General features: G+C 43.0%; 1 protein-coding gene across 8 annotated transcripts; it reads left to right on the forward strand.

The window, feature by feature from the left end:
• LOC112983589 (DAB adaptor protein 2) lies at window positions 1-25,128 on the forward strand. Of its 8 annotated transcripts, XM_064500629.1 has the most exons (17): window positions 1-480; window positions 7,094-7,254; window positions 10,858-10,968; window positions 12,051-12,219; window positions 13,373-13,512; window positions 14,269-14,367; window positions 14,676-14,807; window positions 16,816-16,899; window positions 17,153-17,176; window positions 17,451-17,498; window positions 17,668-17,730; window positions 18,829-19,464; window positions 20,355-20,508; window positions 21,083-21,610; window positions 22,106-22,197; window positions 22,889-22,956; window positions 23,619-25,128. In XM_064500629.1, the coding sequence occupies exons 4-16, from the start codon at window positions 12,126-12,128 to the stop codon at window positions 22,949-22,951; spliced, it is 2,157 nt and encodes a 718-aa protein (XP_064356699.1). In that variant the 5' UTR covers window positions 1-480; window positions 7,094-7,254; window positions 10,858-10,968; window positions 12,051-12,125; the 3' UTR covers window positions 22,952-22,956; window positions 23,619-25,128. The 8 variants fall into 8 exon arrangements, with proteins under 8 accessions (XP_064356699.1, XP_025956589.2, XP_064356701.1 ...); XM_026100804.2 differs by lacking the exon at window positions 7,094-7,254; XM_064500631.1 differs by lacking the exon at window positions 7,094-7,254 and having other exon boundaries at window positions 12,100-12,219.
• The last annotated feature ends 550 nt before the right edge of the window (window positions 25,129-25,678 follow it).

Consider the following 25,678-nt stretch of genomic DNA (forward strand, 5'->3'; position numbering starts at 1 on the left):
TTGGATTTTTTAACACCCTCACCGCAGCCACGTTTATGGGAGGAGGACGCGCAGACACGCGGGGGGACCGGCGCTCCGGGCCGCGCTCTGCCGCCGCGGCGCCAGCCCCCCTGCGCCCGCCCGGCCCCGCGTTGCCCCCGCCGCCTCGCCCGGGCCCCGCGGCCCCCAGGGGCTCTCCCCCGGCCCGGCCCGGCTCGGCCCCCCTCGCCGGAGGAGCCGGAGCCGCGGCTCGGAAGGGGTTAAGGCTGTGAGCACCGACACGTTGAGGGGGAGTAGCCAAGACCAAGCAGCAAAAACATCGTAGCACATTCCTGGGTAGTCCTCAGCTGCCAGCATCTGATTAAAACCATATCTCTCGCTGTGAGTGGCTAACTAATCTGAAGGCGAGAGTACAACCGAATATTTAACCGGGCCCTCGCTCCCAGCCAGGCTACCGGCTGCAGTCGTCGGATCATGCACGCAGCGGCGCGGATCTAGCCTGTAAGTAGCTTAGCAAGCGGGGCTCGGCTCTTGCAAAGCCTCCGGGGGGCTCTGGGGCGGGCTGTCACCGGGGCAGGGGGAAGAAGGCCGGGGCGGGGAGGCGCCTTTCCCCGGGGACGTGACACTGGACGGCGGTGCGGGCTCACAGCGCCGGCGGCGCCTGCCGCGGCCGATCCGCCGCTCCGCTGCGCCCGGCACGGCCGCTGGGTCCGCCCGGGAGCCCTGCTCCTAAGGCCCTGAGAAGGCTGCGCCTCAGTCCTCCTGAGCAGTCAGATCTGCGGCGTTGGCAGTGCGGAGCTGGGGGCAGGAGGCTGGAAGCGCTGGCAGCCCGCCGGGGGCTGCCCTGGCCCCTGCGGCGTGGGCTCCGCCGCGTCCCGGCCGCGGGAGACGAGGGGGATGGAGGGAGCAGGCAGCGGTAGCGCTCTCCGTGCCGGAGCGGGCAGCGTGTCCGGGCCGCGATGGGGTGGAAGCTGCCTGCATCCTGCTCTGGTCGCTAACAGGGCTGGTTCCCTGAGGAAGCCCGGGCTCAAAGCAAAATAAACATGCATTTTCGTGTGTGTGAAGAGGAGGGGTTTAAGATGAGAAAACTATGTATATAAATGCTAAATTTTGCATAAACATTTGAGATGAAAGAATCTCTCCTCCAGGAGAAGAGGAAAGGCTTAGGATGCAGTGAGGCGTGTTTTTATTCTTGATGGAGCATCCTTGGTTAAGACACCTTTACCTGCTGGTGAATCTCAAGATAGGACTTTTGTTCATAGTAAATGGGTGTAGCTACAGAGTTCCAGGATTAATGGGAACAAGTCCTCTCTCTTGTCAGAGAAACTCTATAGCTTCTCAGCTGGTGAGATTTCAAGCCTCTAATGCTCATCATATGATGACACTTAGGCTGAGTGTTGTTCCAAGGCAGTGTCTTTCCTCTGAGCAGTAAAATGCAGGTGTTGGCAATACAGCCGGACCTCTCTAGAGCAGAGCTTCTCCAGAGGTTTGATATAGCAATTCTACCCCTCGGTGCTCAAGTCATAGCAGCATGCTTTACTAGGGAAGCATACAAGTTTGCTGGTAAGGTAGGATTAGCTTGAGTACACTTCTGGGGGGGGGGGGGGGGGGGGAGGAGGAGGAAGGGCAGGATTAGCTTGAGTACTTTTTGGAGAGGGAGAAGGGGTAGAAATCCTTTTCATCTTCTCTTGATGAAGTTAGCTTGCCTTAGAAGACTGTATTTTTAACTCAAAATTCTCCTGTAACTTCCACAAGGGAAGAAAAACAAGGCTGTCCAAAATGGATCAGATCTGAGAGCATGTAAACCTAAAGACTTGGAGACTATAGGCCAAGCAATGCGCATAGGTATGCTTAGGGATTGAAACTCCTGTGTAGATAGGCAGAACTGAGATACAGATTCAAGTGAAATAAGGTAACTATGAAGTCTTGTATTCTAGCTGGCTGTAAAGTCCTGTAATTAGTAACCTGAAAACATGCCCTGGTGTCTGATAAGTCTTCAGGTCAGCTTCTATGAGGTGATTATAGGACCTTCTCAGGAGGAAGGCAAGGCAGTAGGTGTCTGACTGGAGCGCCAAAACAAATCTCACCTAGCTGTGGAGGGAACTGTCTGGAGGAGTCCTCCCCCATGTCTATTTAAAGAATTATTGCAGTCACATTCAACTCAAATGGCTCTCGATGCATATCGGGCTTCTAAAGTTCTCAGGACATTCAGGGAACTTGGTGAAGTCTAAAGCAGTAATTTCTATTAACAGACACTCACTAGTGTTTGCATTTGGGGGTGGAGAACTAAGTGATGAGGATGTAAGTGCTAAATGAGCATCAGATGACACCTCAAAGTAGAGGCTTAACTAGCAAGCCTCATGACTTGGAGAGTAGGAAGGCTCAGGGTCAAGTGGAGACAATGACAGGTGCTCTGAGTCTTAAATAGAAGAGTTAGTTCATGATAAGGGGAATCTAACAGTGTCTTTCTGTGTAGTCTCACTCCAGATAGTAGAACTGGGAGAATGACAAGTGCTACTCTGCTAGTCTTGTGACTCATGATAATGCTTCTCATCTATTGTGCTCTTACTTCAAACGCAGCTATTGACCGAGCACCAGCAGTTGTGCACAGCACTATCAGTTGGAAGGATGGGCCAGATGCCAAAAATCTGGCATCAGTTTCCTTCTGTGAAGGTAGAGATGGTTATCTGTTGTAATATGTGCCTTCTGCTAAGTTTCTAAGTATCTCTGTACATCTGCAGCATACTTCCCACTTTCTCAGTGAGAAGAGTACTGCTTGTTAAAGTACCCGGATAACCCAATTATTGGAGGCAATGGACCAGTGGATGCTATGATTGTACTTCTTATGTAAGGCTTTTACTTCATCAGAGAGGGTAAGAAGCATTCTAAATAGAGGAATATATTAAATGCAGAGGATGGCAAAAAAGGCTTGGTCTTTGTGGAAAATTAAGTGTACTTACCCTCAGGGTGAAGGGAATCATAGGCTGGTGTCTGAGCAGAATGTTTAGAACTAAAACTGCAGCCTGAGATGTGTAGTAAATAGTGTATAATATGCCATAGTTGTTGCACACTGTTGCCAGGCCTGCAGTCTCTTTATGTGTGTGTGTGTTTTTCTTTTTTTCCTCTCCTTTCTTTTTCTTTCCTATTGATGCTGTTTTCATCTGGTGAGCTTCATACTACTGGGACAGCTGTGTGGCCTGCTAGGTTAACCCTAGTTCTTAAGAATGCCTGTGAATGGTATTCAGCATAGCTAGCAATATGTGAGCACTTCAAAAGCATAAACTTGCTTTTACAACTAAGGGATAAATTCTGCATCCAGAGAAAGCCAGCTTGTTTTGGGAACAGTACTGACAGAGCAATCCTGTTTGCTTTCTAGGTTCTGTCAAAAGAAGTAATGAGGAGATAACAGAAGGATTATTAGGAGAATTAAGACTCCCTCCCTAAAGGGAAGGAGGATGCTAAGAGGTCTGAAGCTTCTGCTCTGCGACACAACACAATCTGGCAGTAAGCTGCTAGTCTCTACCTTACAGATGATGGACTCTACAGAAATGCAACTTGAAGCTGTTAAAAGGACTGGGTAGAATATGGTGTCTGAGTACCACTAAGTGGCAAAACAAACTGACTTTAGGAAACTGGTTTTGAGGCTGTACCAGGGTTCAAGGGTCTAAGGGTTATAAAGAAGCTGGATGAAGTATAGCTTGCTAGTGGCAGACCTAGTCAATAAACAAGATGTACCAGTTTAAACTGGATTAGCTTGTTCATACAAGCTGGCCAGCTGAGTGCTGAACAAAGCATCTTCACCTGTCTAACTCCTGTCAGCCCAGGTCGATGGGGGCATAGACCATTCCAGTTTCAGCTTTACTGAAGGGATGTGCCTTGCATGTGCTATGGCATTCTTGAGGGTTAAGTTCCTCAGCTGCAATGCCCTGCAGACTTTTTTTAAGCTTCTAATAAAGCACTGTAGCTGGTGTATGTCCCCTTAAATCACAAAGCTTTCCCAACACTGTGGGGCCAGTTAAGGACAGTTTGTTGGCCTTGGAGCTGAATTTCCTGCCTCTCTGCCAGTTCATTTTGCATCCTTAAGCAATGAGATGAAAAGAAGTGAAATATTTGATGAGGATTATCTCTTGAAGAGAGCAACTAGGTCAGAGACAGGATACCAGACCTTTACCCTGGTGTTCAGGAGGCTTTGTGACAATGTCAACTGGCAGCCTGTTCCTCTAGCAGAGAATACTGAACTCTTAATGCCAATGTGTCACATGACTGCAAGTCTCCTCCTGCAAGAAGTCAGTAATACACCTGTCCTGTAGCTTAAACACAGGGCATGAGGCTTCCTCCCTGGGGAGGGACAGGATGAATAGGGAATGCTAAGGATGGAGCATTAATGTTGCAAACTGCAAATCTAGCTTGCAGGGTAACTTCTGTGATTCCACTAAACAGGGCTATTTGTACTTTAAAGGAAGGCACAAACATTGCTATATCAGTAGGAAGTAGTTTTCTAGCACTTTGAATCACAGATCTATCTGCAAACAGCTATCCTGGCCTGTGAAAAGGTGAACTCCGGAGTGGGATGGAAGGCTGACATCTGGTCTTGTCCTTGTACCCTTCTGATGGCAATCAGACCTCTTCAGATGAAGAGTTGGAAAGCTAGGGGAAGCCTTTACAGAATTACTTCAGAGTCTGGGTTTAGGAGCAATGATGTAAACTTCCTGTAATGCAAACAAGAACGGCATGTGTAAGTACAGCTACCTACAGGTATACCTACTGTGAAATAGTCATTTTGCAGTAGAGACCTGACTACCACTTCAGTAGGACAGCTACTAAACAAGCTGCTGCATAGTGTTGAAAACTGCATGTTTAGATTTCTTTTTTTACCTCTGGTGTAGGTCTTTCTGTACATCCTGCTTAGATTTGCCTCTTGTTTAGTTATCCATTGCCTGTCTTGCTGCATAAGCAAGTGAGAGCTAAGACCCTTGTAATGACTAATCTTGAAGGTGAGAGTAACCCTTGTAACAAGCAGTGTGCTTCATATTACCGCACTGAGGACTGAAAATCTGTTGTAGAACTTACCATTATAAGGTGCAAACAGACTCATCAGTCTTCCAGTAATGTACCTGGAACATAACTCAGATCTGTTGCATGAGTCAATCCTCACTCTTGTGACCAATGACTGCTACAACAGTTCACATAACCAAAGGTTAGCAGTAGCTGGAGGCTGGGTGGAGGTTTCTCAAATATCACTAAAATGAATGCTTAAGGACAGAATTCTGGCTGTTCATAGGATCATCAGGCTGGGTAAGGATTTTCTGGATAAACAGATTGCAGTAGTTGACCGTATGGTGATGACTGATCTTAAGCTGGGTGAACTGAAGAATACAAGAAAATCCTGTTTCTCATGCAGATACACTTGTGAACAGGTAGAGAGAACACTTATAATTCAGCCTAAGCTATGCAGAACATGTACAGTCTCTCCTAGCAGAGCTTGCACACACCCAAACTGCAAAGAGGGATAACTCTGCCAGCACTGGACAGTTAACGGCATGCAGCTGAAATAACCTATGATAACAGCTTCAATATGTGTCAAGTTCCTGCTCTGAAGAGGGGGTGAAAAGCACAACTATTGGCAAGAGTCCTATACTGTGCTAACTAGTAAGACGATCAGAAACAGTCCTCCTAGGCAGGAAAGTGTTAGGAGTACAGCTTGAGTGAAGTGTTTGTGCTGTATTGTGTTGTTGTGTGGGGTGGTTTTTTTGCTTTTTTTTAAAATCAGACCTTCTGCATCTAAGTAAACACTTGCTGCTCTGACCAAAAACTGCTTTGCTTCCAGGTTGCTGGGTATATCCAGTGAGTCTTGACAAACAGTATGATAAAAAACTGAGTGGCAAGCACTGCAGGCACCTTGCCTGAGATTCTCCACCCTGTGAGTAGTCAGGTGACACTTTCCTGAGCAATAGCTAGAATAGACAACTGAACCCTGGCTCAGTAGCTCTGACTTCCAGGGCTTTAGCACTGGAAACTGAAGTGAGTGGCATAAAGGAGTGCTGCTTACATCTTGAAAAGCATGCAGTTTTTCTGGAAGATTGATATGAGGAAACATTTTGTGGAAGCTTTCTTGTAAGGACTGCAGAAGTAGGCTAGTGACCTTCTATTAAGTGTATGGTGTAAGAATAAGTCAGGGTTACCAACTAAATAGATCTGTAAGGAGGAGTTCAGCCTTAATAAAGTAAAAGTCTAGTTAAGCTAATGGCATTGCTGATGTGAAGGGATTTCTTAATCTGTGAAATGAACTGATAGGTTGGGATACTAAATGCTGAGCATGGGGGCTGGAAAGAGTACAAGACTTGTTGCAAGATGCTTGCAACAATTCATCAGCTGAAATAGCTGAAGAAAAACTATTGTCTAAACTTCAGTGACCACAGGCTATCAAATGACAGTGCTAGCTCCCTTCAACTTGAGATGAAGTCTTCTGTGGGCCAGACGGCAATAACTTATGAGGAGCACCTCGCTCTTAAGAAGTGAGAAGAATACAGTGCTTGCCAAGTTATACCATAGCAAGTTGTTAACAACATGTCTCGTTAAACTGGTCATGAGTTCCACTGATGCCTCTACAGCTGTTTTAGGTATATTGGAACACTGGTCCCATAGCAATTGGAAGAGAAACCCAAAATAGAGCCCACTACTACGGTAGCTGTGTTGAGAAGTGACCAACTATCTGATCAGTAATGATGTTCTCAGACATGGTACTATGGCAAAAAGTACCAGTCTGATTGTATCACTTGAACTGAAGTGGTTGCTCAGTTCTAGCTGCTAACTTGATGTTCATTTCACTGTAACTCCAGTGATTCAAGTATGGAGAAAATGGTTTCAGGAACTTTAAACTTGAATTTTTTTTAGGTTCTTGCTTAAAACCAAACAGCACAGGAAACCAATGCACTGATATTATGAGAACAGACTGTTTTCTTCAGCTGTTGAAATAACAGTCGGCAGATAGACTGAAATGGTAAGATGTCTGGCTAGAGGTTCACAGGCAGGATCCTGCACCGACAGTGGTACATGCCAACATATGTAGCTGACATAGCTAATTAGCCTATTAAAGATCTTGTCTACCTTGCAGTAGGAGCTGGAGGGAAGGGAGCAGCGTGAGGAAGGTATTCCCTGAGATGTCCATTACCACACTTCTGTCCCACCAAGCAGATGACTATTGCTCTTCCCTGTTTCTCATTACTGATAGTTCAACAGCCTTGGTCACATACAGCATGCCCAGTTCTGCAGTGGGTAAGTACAACTACAGCTGTAGCTTATTCCAGAAGGGAACGGTTCGCAAAGGAGCCCTTGACATAGGGCTGTCTTAATACCTCTGCAAAGTATTGATCTGTTCTCCTCTAAGTGAGATGGCAGAACATTAAATAGGGCTTAAAGCAAGATGCATGAAAGAAGTAGGAAACTTAATGGATGTAGGGGGAAGGAAAAGGAATATTTGAGCAGATCCCTAAGTAAACTCCTATTAATCTAGACATACTCTAGGTTAGGCCAGACAGTTGTCCTGTTGGTGTGGGGGCCTAGCCAAGCAAATAAACTTGAGCTCTTTCTCAAAAGAAAGATTAAGTGCCTATGGTCTAAACTAGGTAGCTGAACAGGTTTTTGATTTTAGACTAAAACCACTGACCTTAGCCTCCCTCCTTTCAAAGAACTGCAGAAGAAACTGAGTGGTGGGGGACACTGCTAGTCTAGACCTTATTCTGTGAGGGGATGATTGATAGTTTCCATTGTAAGAGAGCAAAGGACACTAGCCTGGCTTGTCTGACAAGACTAACTGTAGGCACTTGAGTTAGACTTGGCAGCACAGGAGCCTATATTTTGTTAATCTTCTGGCAAGTGATGCCATTCTTGCATTCCAGACATGGCATAAACTGTAGAGGAATAGTACCCAAGCTGTCTATAAACTGTCTTCAACCACTTGTATTCAGGCAGGTACTTGTCACATGTCAATGTGAACAATGCATATTGAGTACAACCCTACCTGCAGGTTAGGCTAATATCTTTCATGTATGTTAGCTATTGGCTATGCTAGATCCTAACAGACTAATCTGGTTGTTTTTAGTAGAGGAAGCAAACTAATGGTATTGTTTGCATCAGATAGCGAATTCTAGTTACTTGCTATCTAAATCATAGTAACCTTGTGTCATGTTATGGGAGACTTATTCATGTACTCTTGTACACTGTTAGATGCTAGAGCAATGGGTGTTCTAGTAATGAAAGAAAACATTTAAAATGGTATTTTATTCAGCTTACCAGCACAGATGACCTTGTTCAAAAGGCAGATGTCTGAATAGCACATTCATATTTCTGATTCATTAATGCATGCATAGTGCTTCTCAGGGCACTACCAGCACAGCAGGAACTAAGCAGAAAATGTGATACATTCACATCTAACAAATCTCTGTGCATAGCTGTGACTTTAGGTCAGTCATAGAGAGCCTCACATGAATGTACTATTATACTTTAACAAGTAAAATCCTGCTAGACAGGATTGTCCATTATTGGTAAACATATCTGGCTTAAAGCTTCAACTCTTGCTAGGCATTTTATATATTGCTGTCAGCCTGTGTAGTCTTATCTCCTGTGTGCAAAACTGAAGTCTTAAAACATGCTCACTTGAGTGGAGAGCTTGTTTATCAACCTCCTCAAAAACAGTTCTTCTGTTGAACTTAATGGTTAGACATTTCTCAGGATGCATTCTTCAGGTCCTGATACAAGCTTCTGTTAGAAGAACATGACTAACTCTTCAAAGGAAAGGGAAAAGAAAAATGGGCTGGGGGAAGTGTGTTCAACACTTGTGCTGTTGCTGTGCTTCCGGTTACTACTTCTTCCCAACAGGATATATTGGATTTGGCAGTAAAAGCTACTCTTGTCCTCTCCTGGCCTCTCAGATTCTAATTTGAGGTTAATATTTACATGCAATAACTCTTTAAGCTGAATCATGTACTTGCAGTATCAAGGGACAAAGAAGGAGCACAGGCTGTGAAAAGGACAAAGTATTAGACTGCTGAGCAGATGTTTAGTTTATTATCTCTCTTGGCTCTGACTTCTCAGTGTTTCTTACCTTGTCACTCAAGTTTTCATCAATATTAAGGCAGTTATCTTTCTCTGCTGTGACAGATGAGGAAGAAGCCTTTCTGTTGGGAAAAGATTATTGGCCAGCTTTTAAATATCATGACAGATTACAGCGATGATGAAGAGTCTCAATCCCTTGTGCAACTACACAGAACTAAAATCTAACCATTAGGGGAGGCAGCAGACTGGTGCATTTGCCTCAAGTGAGGGAAATTAAACACTGCTCAGCTCAACTGTGTGGAATATGCTTCAGCTCTTGGTAAGGAACCAGTGTTTCAAGGATGTCTTGTCACTGGCAATAGCCTTCCTTGTAGGGAGTTACAGACTTCTTAAACATCAAAACTGGAGTCTACCCAAAGTGTTAAGACTGATTTCCTCCACCCCCTGGGTAAATGTGTGAAACTTCAATACTAATATTTGAATCAACAGTTGCCTAACTTGAAAGAATAGATAACTTCATAGTTGAAGGCCTGTATGTAGAGAGCCTGAAATAGTCACTTTCTTAAGGACTGTCCAGTGCTCAATTTTCACAAAACTATGCCTATAGGAAAGGAGGAAGATAGCCAGCAATGGCCTGTTAACAATACCTTTCTGGAGTACAATGAAATGTAAATGGGTGAGCAGAATGTGATGCATATCTACTGATACAGACTGTTCTCCCAGGATAGTAACATCAAGGGGAAACCTGCCATCTAAGACTTCAGAAATAGTACGCTTAGCCTAGCAATTAAAATAGACCATACAATTGTGGAGAGAGTAGTTAAGCTCACTCTGGTGATAACAGTGGACTTATCTACACGGAGAAGATTCAAAAGACATCGCTTAGCAGTTCACAGACATAGCTGCTGTGGGAAAGATCTTGCTCTTGGCTATGCCAGTATAACTGAAGGCAGAACTGTCTTTGAGTTAAGCACTCACATCCCTAACCCTGCCACACTGTGCTGGCTGGCTTTCTTTACAGATAAGCTCAGAATCTGGGTGTAACAGAATAGCTCTGGTCTGTTGTTACCTTATTCCTGCAGCCCAAGTAAGGAAGTGTTAAGGGATTGAGTACTGCAAAAGGAAACCTCCAAACAAGAGTGAGAACTATAAATATAAATTTGTCTCATCTTAATAAAAAGTGCTTGTGTGGTCTACATGCCGTTTATATGCATCTGTAGATATGCAAGTAACCAAAATGAAGTTAGTGTGGCAAAGACTTTATGCTCTAGCACAGCTGTAACTTAGGTCTAAAGCATAAACTCAGAGGTAGCTGTGGCTGAGGCTCCAGTAGTCCAAAGCAGACTAGATTACCGCTCATTCAAGGTGTTTTTTTTTTTTTTTTTTTTTTGTGGAGAGTTTAAAGCAAGCCTTGAGGGGATTACGTGGTAGTCTTGACCCTTTAGTTAAGATGTAAGGAGTAGTCACTTAAAATATTAACATGTATTAAGGCAACTCTCGTCTATCCCTGCATCCTTATACCTTTGGAGAAAGGGGCTTACCTGCTAGACTGATTCTTAAAGGTATTGGGGTACTGAGCCCTTCAAAGGTATGATAAATGACTGCTGTGGTCTGACAGGCCTCATCAGGTGAGATGAGCTGTGCCAGATTCAAGATAAAGGATGGGAGGGAGTTTGTTCTGTAAACAAACTGGCTGGAAAATTCTCAGGTTTTCTCAAATTAAAGTGTTAACAAGAGAATAGTTGAATCCTTGCAAATGTTCCCTGTCTTGCTGTGGAGAAGCTGAAACTCCTGTGTATCCCTTCCTGCTGTCTTCCACCTCAGGGTTTTGTACTGCGTGGCTCCAAGCAAATAAATCCACAGATTTAAGGCAGGCATGAGTGAATAGAGTTTAAAGATGGCAACCTGAAGTTCTGCCACTTTACAGTTACCAAGGTGAGGTCTTGCTTGTGCGTATTTGGCCCTTTCTAGGATATCTGTTTGTTACTGTATTTGACTCTGAGGTAAAACTAAGATGCACTTAGCTCTGTGATTGTTATATAGTCACAGTAAGTAACTCCCCCAACTACCATCATGGAAGTAGGATCACTGGCAGGCAGGGCTTAGGATGCCTTGATGTTACTGCTGCTGCTTTCTAGAATGAAGCTGGACAGAAGATCCTGGGGAGCGTTTTTGGTCTATTTGTGTCCTGTCCTTCTGCATCCATTTTTTTAAACAAGTTACCTTCCAGATGGGAGTGGGTAAACAACTACTGATTCAGCCATAATTCTGCCTTTTCTTCCTCTCTCTTCCTAACTAGATGCAATGAGGAGGAGTCATAGTAGTCCATTGTTCCTCTTAACTTTAGTGGGGAGTATATGGGGTTTTCTTTTTTTTGGGGGGGGGGGGGGGGGCGGGGAGGAGGAAAGGAGGGTTGAAAAAACTTTAAGATCATTTGGATACTGCTCAGAAAAGTTGAGGTTTTTCTTTCCTGGAACAGGAAAGGACTTTTGGTTTGCAGCCTAAGGAATCTCTTTGCTTTTACCTATTTGGTGTTATTACCTCAGACTTCCATTACTTACAGAAACATGAATAAGACTTAACGGTTTCTTTATAGTATTCTGGTATCATCTTCATGAGCATTTTAGAACGGATCCTAGCAAATGTTTCTTGCATTGTCTTCCATCCTACTGAGTCACTGCTGGCAATGCTGAAGGAGAAGACAGCAAAATACCTGAGGTGCTATAAATAGCTTTAAAGGGTTTTAAAAAAAAAAAAAAAAAAAGCTTGACAGATTTGAACACGATGCAAGTACAGCTTGTAGATGTAGATCAGTTTGATTCTACTGATTAGGTATCACTGAGTGAGGGTTCATCACCTAGCGGCCATAACTTCATGGTCTTTGTAGCATGAGAAGAACAGACATTGATTCACACTTCCTGTATGATCTACTGCTAAAATTTTCAGGCTTTAGTGGGCTTCATTATTCAGGAAAAAAAAAAAAAAAGGACTAACAGGTCTAACAACTTTTTTTTAAGGTAAAATATTATGCCTGCCTACTGATTGCTATTTGGATTTAAACCACAGCAAGCAGAGCTGACCACCATCTCACCATGTCTACTGAAGCTGAAACTACTACTATCAGCAGCCAGCCTGAGCAGCAGGCTCCACCAAAAGCACAACCTTCAAAGAAGGAGAAAAAGAAAGGTAAGGAACTTGAATACTTCTTCTAGTACAAGTCTCCTTAACTTCTTGCGCTTGCCTAAAAGTAGGATCTGTTTCATTATATAGTGAAAGTAACTGTGAGGTTTCAAGCTAACTGAAGGAATGAATAAATAAGCTAGTAAAATCTACCCAGAAGGCAGGCTTTAACCTTTGAAAACTTTTTCTAGGTTTTAGTTCTCAAGATTCTTGTCTTAGTAGTCAGGCTCAGTGAATGAGTCTTTAACAAGCCATTGAGACTCTGAGGAAATGAAAGGCTTCTGACAAGGTGACTCCTCTCCCAGGACCATCCAGGTAGCTATCAGTGTGAACCTGTGTTCAGAGACTCTTGCTCTTTCTCCCCAAGAGAGTGAGGTGTGACATGCTGCATACAAATACAGATTTATATTCAAAGAAGCTAGAGAATTCAGTTGATTGAAGATCAGATGGTAGACGTTGGATAGGATAGGTCATGTGAACCCCTCAGTACAGAAGATCTAGGAACACACTCTGAATATAGTGGGTATACAGAGAGGAAAACAAAGCAGTTCAGAAAAGTAGACGGAACAGAGGAATTGCAAATACAGTTAAAATCCTGAGTGATTATGGCAATGGAGGTGCCAGGACTTGTAGAGCTAACAATGTTGATGGAAAGTTCTAGCACAGGGATTAGCTAAACTCTTACAGGCTAAGAAGAGATGTGACCACACTAGACCAACTAGATGATCACTAGATGCAACCAACTAGAGACTGACATCTGAAAGACTTATGTAACATTCAGTGCAGGCATAAGAAGTACTATTTTTCATTAGTGGTGTTGCCTAGTGATCATACCTACTTGGCTGTTCCCTATAAATATTTGTCTTCTGTCCATCATGTGACAAATGCTTGTCCTGAAGTCCCCAAATATTAAGCACTGGGCTCCACTCTGAACAGAGGCTGAATTCTGTAAAAGCACTGTGACTTTAAAGGAGTGAAAACTTACCTTGGTGTGTATACGCTACTGGAAGATCTAAGATTAGAGAAAATTGTGGTCAAGAGACAGTCTTAAATACATACTAATAGCTGATGTTTTGGTTTTGTTTCTTTTTTTTTTAAAAAAAAAAAACAACTCTCAAATTCACAGCTTAGACTTTTTAAAACTTTTCTCTATCTCCAGGGTCAGAAAAGACAGATGAATCTCTCTTGGCTAGATTCAAAGGTGATGGTGTAAAATACAAAGCTAAACTAATTGGCATTGATGATGTCCCAGAAGCAAGAGGAGACAAAATGAGTCAGGATTCAATGATGAAGCTGAAGGTAAAGGCTTGTGTGAGGAACATGTTCTGTTCAGCCTTCAGAAAGCAGATCAAATGCTCATTTTGGCACAACTGGTGACTTAATGGTAACATCAAGAAATAACAGCACTACCCTGGATAGAAGCTGTTTCCAAATCCGTAACCCCATGCTCAGAGGACAGTGGCCTTAAATGTAGCTCACCATGCCTCTCTAATGTCTTAGAAATGCTTCAGAATGATGGATCTCTTGTTATCCTCCAGACTGGATGCCCAAGTGTGGACTTCATCACACTTGAGTTTTGGATGGGGAGTGGGAAACTGCAATTTCATATAAGAATGCAAAGCACAAGCTGATATACTATAGCAATGGTGACACTTGGAGATATAGATAAACCAAAGAATAAATGGGAAATCACAGCAACAAAGATGATTCTACTCTTGGAAAGCAGAATCCTCACATAGCTTCAACCAGGTCAGGAAGCTGTATTGACCGGGTAAGGATGCTGCTACTGCAGCAGTTCTGTGAACTAAGATACAAAGCTTCAAAGCTCTTAAACATTAACAAAGGAAAATTTAAAATCTGGTTCTGAGGTGTCACTTCTAACCTAGTCAGGCATATTGCAAGAGCAATGCTATTCTAAGAGCAGAGTTGCGCAGGGGTAACTAGAATAACACTAACACAGACACAGTATGGGCTCATGAGAAAAGCTGAGGAGGCAAGCTAAAGCACAAAATCTAACAGAACTCTCATTAATACTTCAATATTGGTTCTCTTCAGGGAATGGCAGTGGCAGCCCGTTCCCAGGGTCAGCACAAACAGAAGATCTGGGTGAACATCTCCCTCTCTGGTATCAAGATAATAGATGAGAAAACTGGGGTAAGAAATGACTCAGGTGTCTCAATATGGCTCCCAAAGTGAGAAACTTGGGAGTTAGACCAATCTGAACTAGACTGCCTAATGGCATCATGGAGGGGGGCCCTCTATAAGACTCTGCAAGTGGAATAGGTTGTAACATGGCTGTCTTTCTGGCAGGAGACCAGGTTTTGACAAACAACAATAGGATGTTGAAAATTTAGTCTTAAACTGGAGGTGTTTGACAGTCTTTCTCGTCTGGGCTATAGAGAAAGGCAGCTATAGTGTCCTCTGCAGTTCAAACAGGTGCTTAATTTTTTTCCTGATTCTAGGTCATAGAGCATGAGCATCCAGTGAACAAAATCTCCTTTATTGCTCGGGATGTAACAGACAATCGTGCCTTTGGCTATATTTGTGGAGGCGAGGGCCAGCACCAGTTCTTTGCCATAAAAACAGCACAACAGGTATGGATCCGAGGCCCTTTTTACTTGCTATAGCATGAACACTTAACATCTGATAAATATCTAGAATCTTATTGGTAGCCCTATGAGATGTAGGGGAACATCAGCACAGATAGATCAGTCCTTCCTCTAGAGAAGGACAATAGGCATTGACTGTGCAACAGTGGCTTTCATCTTGTTCACCTTCATCTTTGTAGTCAAGAATAAAAACACTTAAGTGGCCTTGCTTACTGTGACTAATCTTGCTGAACTTGTCCATCCACCATGGCAGTCACTAGTGAGATAAACTGGAACTATTGTCATGGCTTCCTGTGGCCTGATGTCAATGAGAACACTAATTCCCATGCTGAACATCCACAAGTTCGCTCAAAATTAGTAGGAGAAAGAGCTGATGTTATAACTCCACTAATCTAGGTTTCATGATGCTTTTTCTCTGGCAACACTGAAAACTAAGGCTTACTCCACTGCAATAGTGCTTTTAGGCCCTATAGATGGCATGTCTCCTCCTCCTGGAGTTATCCCTTCTGAGAGGGATACTGATCCTCTTGTGATGGGCTTCCTCAATACAGAAATTTTGTATGCAGGATTTTAAAGCTTCTTTATAAAGGAAAGCTGTACACAAGCGATATTATAAACAAGCTGAGAGTATTATTCAGCTTCCTAAATAGCCTGACCTTTAGTTAGATGTCTATTGTGTATTAGTGACTACAGACTTGAAGAGCCAAGACCCCCAAACTAGGAATTTTCTCATCCACATATCTTTGCCTGTAATCCCAGAGGATATGTTGGAAGCTTCAGACCCACTACAGGTAGCGCTGATAGTGCTCCAGCAAGGCTCCCTCTTTAGGGAGCCTTGCTTTATTATCTGATCAGTCTTGCATTGTAGTGACTTCACTGGAGTCACAACTCAAATACAAAAACCTTCTCTATGCCTTAGTTGGGAATCTGTTCCCTCTGAGCTTCTTGCCATGAGGTGCTGCTTGCCAGCCTGTAAGCTTAACCAAGCTGTAGATGGTTCTTTACTTGCTGTTTTTTAACACCTAAACTTTTCTAGCTGGGAACTGAGCAGGACTTTTGTAGCTCTAGACTGCTGCAGCTGTACTGCTTGTGGAAGTTAACTCTTGAAATCACTCTTCCTGGGATTGCAAATCTAGAATCCTTGAGTAAGAACATGATGCTCACAGGCAAACAAAGTGAGACCTGTTCAACAGATCCTTTGATAAAGTGAAAGGTCCCCCCTAGTGCCTGAACAGGACTGTCCTACTCTAGACACTGATACAGCTGCTTTATGCCTCAAGCAACACTTCCAAATCAGTTGAGTAATATGGCTTAACCTACCACCATTTCAGCAACAACACAAACCATTCTAGCCAGTTCTAACAGGTGGCTCAGAACAGGGCCTTCCTGGGCAGGGAATGCCGTTCCCTTCTTGATTACTCTGAATTTTCATTCTGATACAGATACTGTTTCAGACAGGAGTCTGCTCCATGCATTTGAGGCTGTGGCAGTCTTACCTTATGCCTGCCTCACTGACATGCCATTCAAACACTGTTTAAATGCAGGGCTAGTTATAAAAGCTTTCTCCAGACTCATTGTTAGAGTAGGGGGGATGACAAACTGGCATTTTTCTCATGAGACTCTTACAAAAGAGCTTGGATACCCTTTGCACTTTTGAGGAAACAGGATTAGGGCTTGTCAGGTGCATATGAAACCTTATGGCCCCCCCCCCCCCCCCCCCACACACACACACACAAAAGAAAGTTAGGCTTAGCAGAAAGTACAGTAACTTTTCCTGGGGAGTTGAAAACTGTTCTGGGCCTGTTGTGCCCCACTATCCCTGGACACTGCATGGTCTCTTCTATACAGACTAGATGGTCCTTTAGACTCTTGGTTTTCTTAGTATCTCTCAGCCTTACTGTTGCACCACTTAGGCAAGTTTGGCTCATTGGACTTCTATTCAAGCAAGCTGCAGAATGGTACATGGCCTAAAATCCTTTTCCCTCTACCCCAGGCTGAGCCTCTAGTTGTTGATCTTAAGGACCTGTTCCAGCTAATATATAATATGAAGAAAAAGGAGGAGGAAGACAAGAAAAAGGCAAGTAAAACAATGTAAACTAATCCAGCTTCTATAAAAGTAAAGCCTGTTGCAGCTCTGACTTGGCTTGTGGGCTCTTGTGAGACTTGACATTAAAGTCTCTATATCTAGAGCTGGGATTGTTTGAGGCCAGTGATTATTAGCTCTAATACCAGCAGTTTGAAGACCTCATGCATCTGGTAAGCTATCCAAAGCAAAGGCTCTGAATATTCTACCTGACATACAGATGCTAAAATCCTCTTTTCCTCTCCAGAGTGAAGAAGTCAATAAGACTGAGGTAAGTTGAACTTCAGCTCAGCTTCACTTGAAAAATGTCTGCTGCTGTGATACAGCTAGTTTTGACTTCTCTGTGCTGCTATCAGTATAGAAGCAACATTAGATGCCCAGTTCCAATGGAAATAGGAGTAAAAAGGATCTATAGAATTAATATTGAATAATGATCTCCTATATTTCCTTTCTATATCACTTGCTCTTCTAAGCATGAAAGTCCCTTGCTTAAGGCAAGTTTTGATATTTCTCTCATCACTGACAGTGTTGTCCATCTATTCCAGAATGGTAATGAAGCACTGCCTGCTGATCAAACTGACAAACTGAAACTGGTAGGTGAAATTGTAGAGCTTTATGTTGATACCACTAAGGAGTTCTTAGTTCAGTATCCCCACATTAGGTGGGAAACTCAGTATCTGTGTCTGCAGTAGACCTGCCTAATGCTTAATTCTTGCTCATGCAAGAGCAGATGCAAATTCTTTTAATATTTCTGGTTTCAAGGGAGTTGACCAGATGGACTTGTTTGGGGATATGTCCACGCCTCCTGATGTGAGCAGTCCCACAGTAAGTAGAGCCTAGCTTAACTGCCTTAAAGCTTTTTCAAAGCAAAAATGGTCCTAATGCTAAGATCTACTTCACTTTGCTAGTCTTGATTTCTGGTCTCACCAAGACACTTGCCTAGCGATAATCAGTGTATTACTGTCCTAGAGCTATAATAGTACCTACTTACTAACTAGAGTACATAGTATCACTCTTGACTTATCCATCAGAGTATACCTGGGACTAGTTGTCAGAGAGACAGTTCTCTATTGTTAGTCAGATGTCGTAGAAGCATGTACTAGCAGTACATGCCTTTGTGAGGCTTATTACAGAAACCTCAGCTGAAAGCCCTTAAAGCTGAAGCTGGCTTTAAAGACAAGTAAATCCTTACATAAGTCTCTCAAAGTGGACTCCTGGCAAGCCTAGATGGTGGCCCTAGGGTCAAGATGTGGCCTTATTCCACAGAAGTATGAATTTGCTTTATCACAGCTCAGTGTGACACCAAAAATCCTACTGGTTTACTCTGACACTAGAAGCTCTATCACAATCAGCAGTGATGCAATCAGCAGTGTTGAAATAGGTGTCACTCCAGCAAGTGACTCAGTCTTGGTGCCCTTCTACTGCCTGCTTAGTGGGGAGACAGGGTACTAACTTTTTCCATTTGTGAATAGCTTTCTCATCTTACTCTGAAGGCAAGACTGTGCTAACTTACAAAATCGTGTTGCCTTATTGTGACTTCAGCTTGTTAAAACAAAGGACTGGAACTCAAATAGAGTGCTTGACTCCAGCAAAAGCTTAAGTATAATTAGTGCTTAATGATTCTACAGTCTCTAGACTGTAAAACAAGCGTCTTACATAAAACTAAAGAATCTTAAAACTGGTGCTTTTAACACTGAGTTTCTGAAACTGAGTAGCCTTGATTTGATGATGGCTTGCAGTGCCTGTCTTGTATGGCTTGTAAAACTAAGCTTTAGTGTAACTTCATACTGATCCAGTATCTGTTGTCAGAGTGAAGTATTGGCTACCAGGGTCTCTCCATTTACAGCTATTTCTCTTTGAACTTCTGTACTATGAGGCAAGTCATACATAAAACTAACTTTATTTTTCTTTCTGAACAAATAGGAAACTAAAGAGATTCTGTTAGTGGATCTAAACTCTGAAATTGAGACCAAACAGACTTTTACAAAAGAGGATCTCTTCTTGAATGGCATCACAACCTCTCTTCCACAACCAAAGCCACAGCCACCTTTCTTGCCTGAGACTTCTTTTTCTGCCAATCTCAGCTTCTTTCCCACACCTAATCCAGACCCTTTCAGTGATGATCCTTTTGCACAGCCAGACCAATCTGCACAGCCTTCATTTGATTCTCTAGAATCTGCTGATCAGAAGAAGGAAGGTCTGAGCACCTTGACACCGGTGGGTAATGGTGCTTCAAATGGTGATATTGACTACTTTGGTAAACAGTTTGACCAGATTTCTAATAGAACTGGCAAACGAGAAGCACTCACAAGCCAGTGGCCATTTGAGAGTAAACCGTCTGCAGCAAGAACCCCAAATGGGGTACCAGAGAGAGAACAGAATGGCTTTCTTAAAGCCCCATCAAACCTGTTTGTGGAAGGGCCTTCCAAAGGAGTATCTCTGCAGAATGGAATAAAGCTGGATTCTGAAAGCAATATCCAGCTTATGTCACATGAGTCTATAACAATTAGCCCACCACCACAAAGTACCAAGCCAGGAAGAGGAAGGAGGTCTGTCAAGGTGAACAATGTTCAAGTAATTAATGGTGAAATGCATGCTCTTAGAGAAGCTGGGTGAAGGAAGCTCTCCTTTTTCCATACTATGTAACTAGCTAAGCAGTTTCACAATACAGCTACTTCTCTTCCACCCACCATGCTTTCTCTAACCTCTCTGCAGCCATGGTATCTTCTAACTTTCAAGAATGCTTTATAGTAGCTATGATCACTAAATTATATATACTTTTTTTTCCTTAATGCTGCCATGCTTCTGTAAAGGTCTGGTAAGTATGCTGCAATGTATATTGATACTTGATATAATGCCAGAACTTGTTACGATGGTTATGTGCCTGTCCATCCGTGGTTCCACAGCAGTGGAATACTAGTACTAGTTTACTGAAACGTATGTAGTTTGACAGCATCTGCCTCCTGAAGGCAATCTTGACTTCTCTGACTAGATGGCAGAAGTGGCTCCAGGTCAGTTGCATTTCTCCTGTACTTAAATAGTGTAAAACTTGGTTACTAGCCATGACACAACTGCCGTGTACCATATAGACTGAAGTAACTTCAAATATTACAGCTTTATCTCTGCAGGGAATATTGCAGATTGAGCAGGAGTGTTTGTATGAGAGTCATGCTTATTATGCTAGCAAGTGATTTGGTTACTTTGTCTTACTCTTTGACAGTAACTACAAGTCAATGGTAGATTATACCCACTTAATACCATGTGTATTAATATATGCCCAAACCAGATAGTGAGGTTTGAGACTTCTGAACCTGAGCCCTAACAGAATACACTGAAGCTTGTCACTCTGTGGTAGCTGCCACAAAAGCATGTGTAGCTCCAGACTAGAGTCTTGATCTTGCTAGCAAGTGCCTGGTCAAGCTTTCTCACAACAGCTTTTTTCTTTCCAGACTGCATCAAGTGACTTGTTTAGTTCAGACTTGTTTGCACCAACTACAGAGAGCCTTGGTTTGACTTCAGTGGCACAGCCAGGACCTGTGCCAACTAGCCCACTGGATCTCTTCAAAGCAAGTCCTACCACAGCACCTCCACTGGCTGGTCTAGGTTAGTTCACAAAGTGAAACTCTTGCTCCAGTCTACTACATCTGTTAAGACCAACATGCTGGTTCTAGCTCCCTTTACTTCATGTACAGTACTTAACCCATGTGGCTTTTCTGTCTACCCTGGACCCTAAATTCTCTCTCTGAGTTATCCCTAAATTCTGCTCTCCTGACTCGAACTGGGTTTTTCTGGCTTAAACTTCAAGGACAGGTTGCTGCTTCAGTTGCACAAGATTTGTGTGTGCCAGACACAACTTGTGAGGCCAGGGTAGTACTGCTACGGTCTTATAGCCTTAGTCTTAGGCTATCCTGGCAGTAATTGTACAGTAGATGGTGCTAGGACTAAATATGTTCTTATTGCTTGTCTATCAACTTCAGGTCCCCTAAGGACTGAAACAGAGCTGGGTAAAAGGTAGACTTCTCTCCTCCCCCTGCCAAATGCCTTCATTTTAAGTATAAAGCAACAGATTTTTGTGAAGAGCACATGCAAGCATCTTGCTGGTACTCATAGTGGAATCAATGCACTTCTGCTTAGAGTTCTCAGATCGCTGAGTGCTGTGTAACAATCTCCCTCCCAGGTGGCTTGCCAGTGACTACTTCACCATGGAGTGCACAGACCTCTGCCTTCACTCAGGCTGCATCAGTCTTTCCTGGATCTATGATGCCTGCTCAGCCTACAGGATTTACTCAACCACTTGCCTTTGGTACTCAAGCAGTGTCAAGCTGGAACCAGCCAGCATCTTTTGGTCCAGCACCCTCTCAGTCCCCTGGTCTGTGGGCACAGCCAGCACAAGTTCCATCTACTTCATGGGCACAGCCATCCAATGCTGTAAATCCATTCCAGAGTAGCGTATTCCCGCCTTCAACACTACCTGCTCAGACACCATCTGTACTGCCTTCCATGACAACAACTACTAGCCCACCTCAGCCACCACCTAGAACTGCACCTCAGAAGGAGCTATCCAAGAAAGAGAGTGATGCCTTTATTGCTCTGGATCCACTTGGAGATAGAGAGATGAAGGATGTCAAGGAAATGTTCAAAGACTTCCAGCTGACAAAGCCACCTGCAGTACCAGCAAGGAGAGGAGAGCAGCAAAGCCTTTCAGGTGCTTCTGGAGCTTTTAGTAGCTATTTTAGTAGTAAAGTAGGCATTACTCCAGATAGTACAGATCATGATGACTTGGAAGCTAGCAAGCTGTCTGCCAAAATGACTGGTAAAATCTCTCTTCTGCTTGTATAGCTGCTCAGGGAGTGGGATGACTGACCACTAGCCTTTATCAGATGGGACTAAAATGATTTATTGGTTACTGAAATGGTGGATTCAAGGATTGTCTCCCCTAATAATTTTTAAAAAGCCTAACCTACAGCAGTGGCCCAACACTGACACCTAGTGCCTAAACTAGTTGACTAGATCATGCAAGTAAACTATATCTGCACAGTGTTAGAAGTCCTGTCTAGCATAAATGCACTGAAGTGAAAGTAGGACATAAGATTACTGGACCACTCAAAGCAATGTTGGCTAGCTGGGGTGTTGCTATACAGAGAGCTGAGTACTTTTAGAAAAGTGTTTAGTAATGCAGAAGTATGTCTCTTCTACCTAGAACCTCCAAAGCCTGTTCCCCGACAGAGTGCTCTGCCAGCTGATGGCCTGTTTGAAAGTCAACCTAAACCAGACCTTTTCAGCACCTCTGCTGTAAGTAGTAAAAAAAGCATGTTTCCCTCATGATAGGGAAGCTTGTGTTTGAGGGCCAGTCCATTCTGCTTTTAGAGACCAGAGAACGAAACACTTTGCATACCTGAGGCTAATATATAGTCTAGCAGGACATTGCTTTGTTAGCCTTCTTGCAAGTATGAGTCCATTTGGCCTGGATTCATAGCCTTCTAGAACAGACTATAAAATAACATAACTGCAAAAAGCATACCTTGGATGTGTTTACCTCCACGGAGTAGACTGAGTGCAGACTGTAGGAGCCTCCCATTTGTTGAATGAGAGCTCTGTTTGGTATCCTCCAGGGGAGGAAGTGGCCTAACCAGTCACTGTGGGACACAGCATTTGAAGCCCTGAATGGAAACTCTGGAGCAATTCCAGAATGCTGACTTAAGATACTTTGCATTTGGCTAAAACAGATCTCATCATGACTACACTGGCTTAACTCCAGATGAGTATTCATTAAGTATGCATGGCCTTCCTAACAGATAACTGCCAGCATGGCTTTGGACTGCTTTTCTCATATCAAAGCAGTATATTTGGTGCTTACATAGCAAGTACTCTGGAGTAACATCTTTCCAGAAAGTGTTTTGAACAGGAACTAGCTGATATAACCACGTAGAGTGAACCTGGTGAAACCTGAAAATCTACTAACAGGCTATGGTCTTTCTCTTAGAAGGAATCTCAGAAATCACCTTCTGGTCCATTTGGTGATCCTTTTGGCAACCCATTTGCATAGATCAGGTAAGTCTTCCACTAATAAGACAACCTACTTTGTCCTTTGAACTTGATTCAGAAAACTTTTGCCAAGAGCTATCTAGAAAACTACACTGGCTTAACTTGAATGCCCCTTTGAAGTACTGCAAGGACTCACCCAGTCCCTAAAAGAACACTTTTCTAGAATATGTCTACTCAGACTTGTACACAGCTTCTTTCTGGATAAACCTGATCATCGTCACTTTCGTAGAAATAAGGATCTTAAGTTCTTCTGTGGACTTAGATTTCAAGGCCACAGGAGGTTTAGATTTTCTTTCACTGAGGAAAGTTAATGAATAAATGTGCTGCAAAATTCAAAGGGACTGACTAAATTCCTTCAGATATCTCTTTAAGCACAGTGTTAGCACACAGTGTACTGTGTAGCTATCTCCTAAATATTCACGGTTCATATTCAAAGTGACAGTAAAAACATAAGTGTAGTTATGAGAGCCTTTGTCATTAGGGACTAATGCAAGTCTGAAGTTTTTTTGCGGGGGGGGGCAGGGGGGTTGTGTGGGGTGTGTGTGTGTGTGTTGTTTTTTGGTTTTTGGGTTTTTTTTTTTAACCATTGACCAGAGAACATGAACTGCCAAACTAGCAATTCCGTTCCTTTCCATATTCCTAATGTTAAGTCCTTTTCATCATACTAGGCATAACCAGAAAAGGACAAATGGAATAACTGGACTTCTCAACATGACTTTTCTACTTGTTTCATTTTGCTGTCTGCCACTCTTGCTGCCGTTCCACGATGTCTGTAATCTAAAACACGTCCAGGTGGATTGAAACATGAACCCTTAAAGAACATGCTGTGAAGATGATTCAGGGCAAAGCAAGTGGGAAGTTGGACTTATGCCGGACACCCCAGTTCAAATTGGTGGATGGTAATTTTACTTTAGTCTTGGCAGTCTTCCATGGAAGAGCTTAGCAACACTAAGTCATGCTGTCTTGTAAATATGGTCACCTCAATTCCTGTTTCTGTAGCACTTACTGTCCTATAATATAGGAACTGAATGTACCTGGGGAAGAAATGCTACCTTCACACATGGGAATTGAATTAGTAGCTAAAATTCCACATCTTCAACAACTAGGTCAGTTGCATGTTATAACAACGGCAGCCAGTTGTAAAGTTAGGTGGACACTACTCACTTCTAATTGGTGACTGGACATATGACTTGGTCTCTGAGCCACAAGGAGGTAAACTGTATGGTAGGAAAAATCCAGTACTTGGCTATTCACCAAATGGTAAAACTAGCACTCTGCCTTAAGTGTGTAATAAAGTGACTAAACCATGGGGCTGTGGAACTCTGAGCAGACTTGGCCCATAACAGAACTCCTAGGGTCCCGGAGTACTGGAGGCCTAAGCTGTAGGGTCAGGTAAGCTGAAGCACATCTTGCAGAGCATCCAGGTAGTCATGGACACTAAACACTGTCTTGGTGCTAAAATGGCTTTTTTTATTTTTTTTCAGGGAGGGAAATCTACTCGGATACTTTTTTTTGTTGGTTAGTTTGCTTTTTATGAGTGTGTCTTAAGGTGGCTTGGCAGACAAATGGAACAAGCAGATAGGCTTCTTGCTTGTATTTCAGTGAATGTCCCTGATGTTGCTCAGTTTGAGTTGTTGCACAATGTAGTGTGGCATGTTTCCAGTATGTTAGAAAACAAAGACAATCATGGCTTCACTCCATGCCTAGATTCCCTGTGAATAGATAAACCACCTCTGTGCCATTAATGTGGGGTAGTCCTCCATCCCTTTGAAAGCAGTGCCTTTTCTAGCAAACCTCTTTACTAACAGACCTTTAAATCAGTTGGTTTATAACTGACTGTAACAGCTACTTTCTTGGCCAGTGGTGATGGTTGATGTGTGAGTCTTTCTGTTCATAGTAAGTATAAACTTGAAACAGTATTGTTAAATGTCTAAGCAGTTGCTGAACTGGAGAGCTATAAAAATCAACTTGAAGACAGCCTTAGTACCCAATTCAGCCAGTCATGCAATTTGTCTTGTATATAAATCTCTCTTGCACTTTCTGTGATGCAAAAAAGCTACGGATTATTTGTCCCAAACTGGAAATGCAGAAACTTTTGGATGTTACACTGTTATAAACTGTAGTATCTTGAGTGATGTTACTTAATGACATTAAAAAGAAGCAACTCTTCATAGCAAATGTAAGTGTGGCTGTTGATTCTGTCCTGCAAAATTCAGTCCTGTGGCCTAGCTGATACTAGGAGTTCAGAGCCTGTTAAGAATTGTTGTTTGTCTCGCTGTTTCTTACTATGGCTGTCTTATAGCATGGTCTTAAGTTCTGCTGTAACTCCTTGGGTCAGGCCTGTTAAGCACTTGCTGCCTCACAGTAAAATATAAAATCCCAGCTCTGAGTGGTCTCCTAGGCTGACTCACTCTACATACAGTAAGTTGTTACTAGAAGTTCATCCCATTAGCCAATGCACAGCTTGAGTTTGTCAATACCTCTGAGCCTAAAGGTGCTTTCTTATCCCATTCTGCAAGGGTGTGGAAGCTGGGCATGTGTCTTCATAAATTTCATTCCTCCCTTTCAGTGCAACTAAGTTGTTTATTCCAACTGCTTGTAAGAGGTAACTGATGCAGGGGGAACTAAATTAAAGGGGGGAAATACCTAGCTCATCCAGAACAAAATTTCTAGGGGTTGTTTTATCTCTTTTTGATGAAAATGGATTAATTCTTAGGCATTAAACTTA

This window comes from Dromaius novaehollandiae, chromosome W (assembly GCF_036370855.1).
Source record: "Dromaius novaehollandiae isolate bDroNov1 chromosome W, bDroNov1.hap1, whole genome shotgun sequence".
Lineage (NCBI taxonomy): Eukaryota > Metazoa > Chordata > Aves > Casuariiformes > Dromaiidae > Dromaius > Dromaius novaehollandiae.

Coding starts and splice junctions, on each gene's coding strand:
- LOC112983589 (XM_064500629.1), top strand. CDS start 12,126: ATGTCTACTGAAGCTGAAACTACTACTATCAGCAGCCAGCCTGAGCAG. Junction 12,220..13,372: donor AAAGAAGGAGAAAAAGAAAG/GTAAGGAACTTG, acceptor CTCTATCTCCAG/GGTCAGAAAAGACAGATGAA. Junction 20,509..21,082: donor ACCTCCACTGGCTGGTCTAG/GTTAGTTCACAA, acceptor TCTCCCTCCCAG/GTGGCTTGCCAGTGACTACT.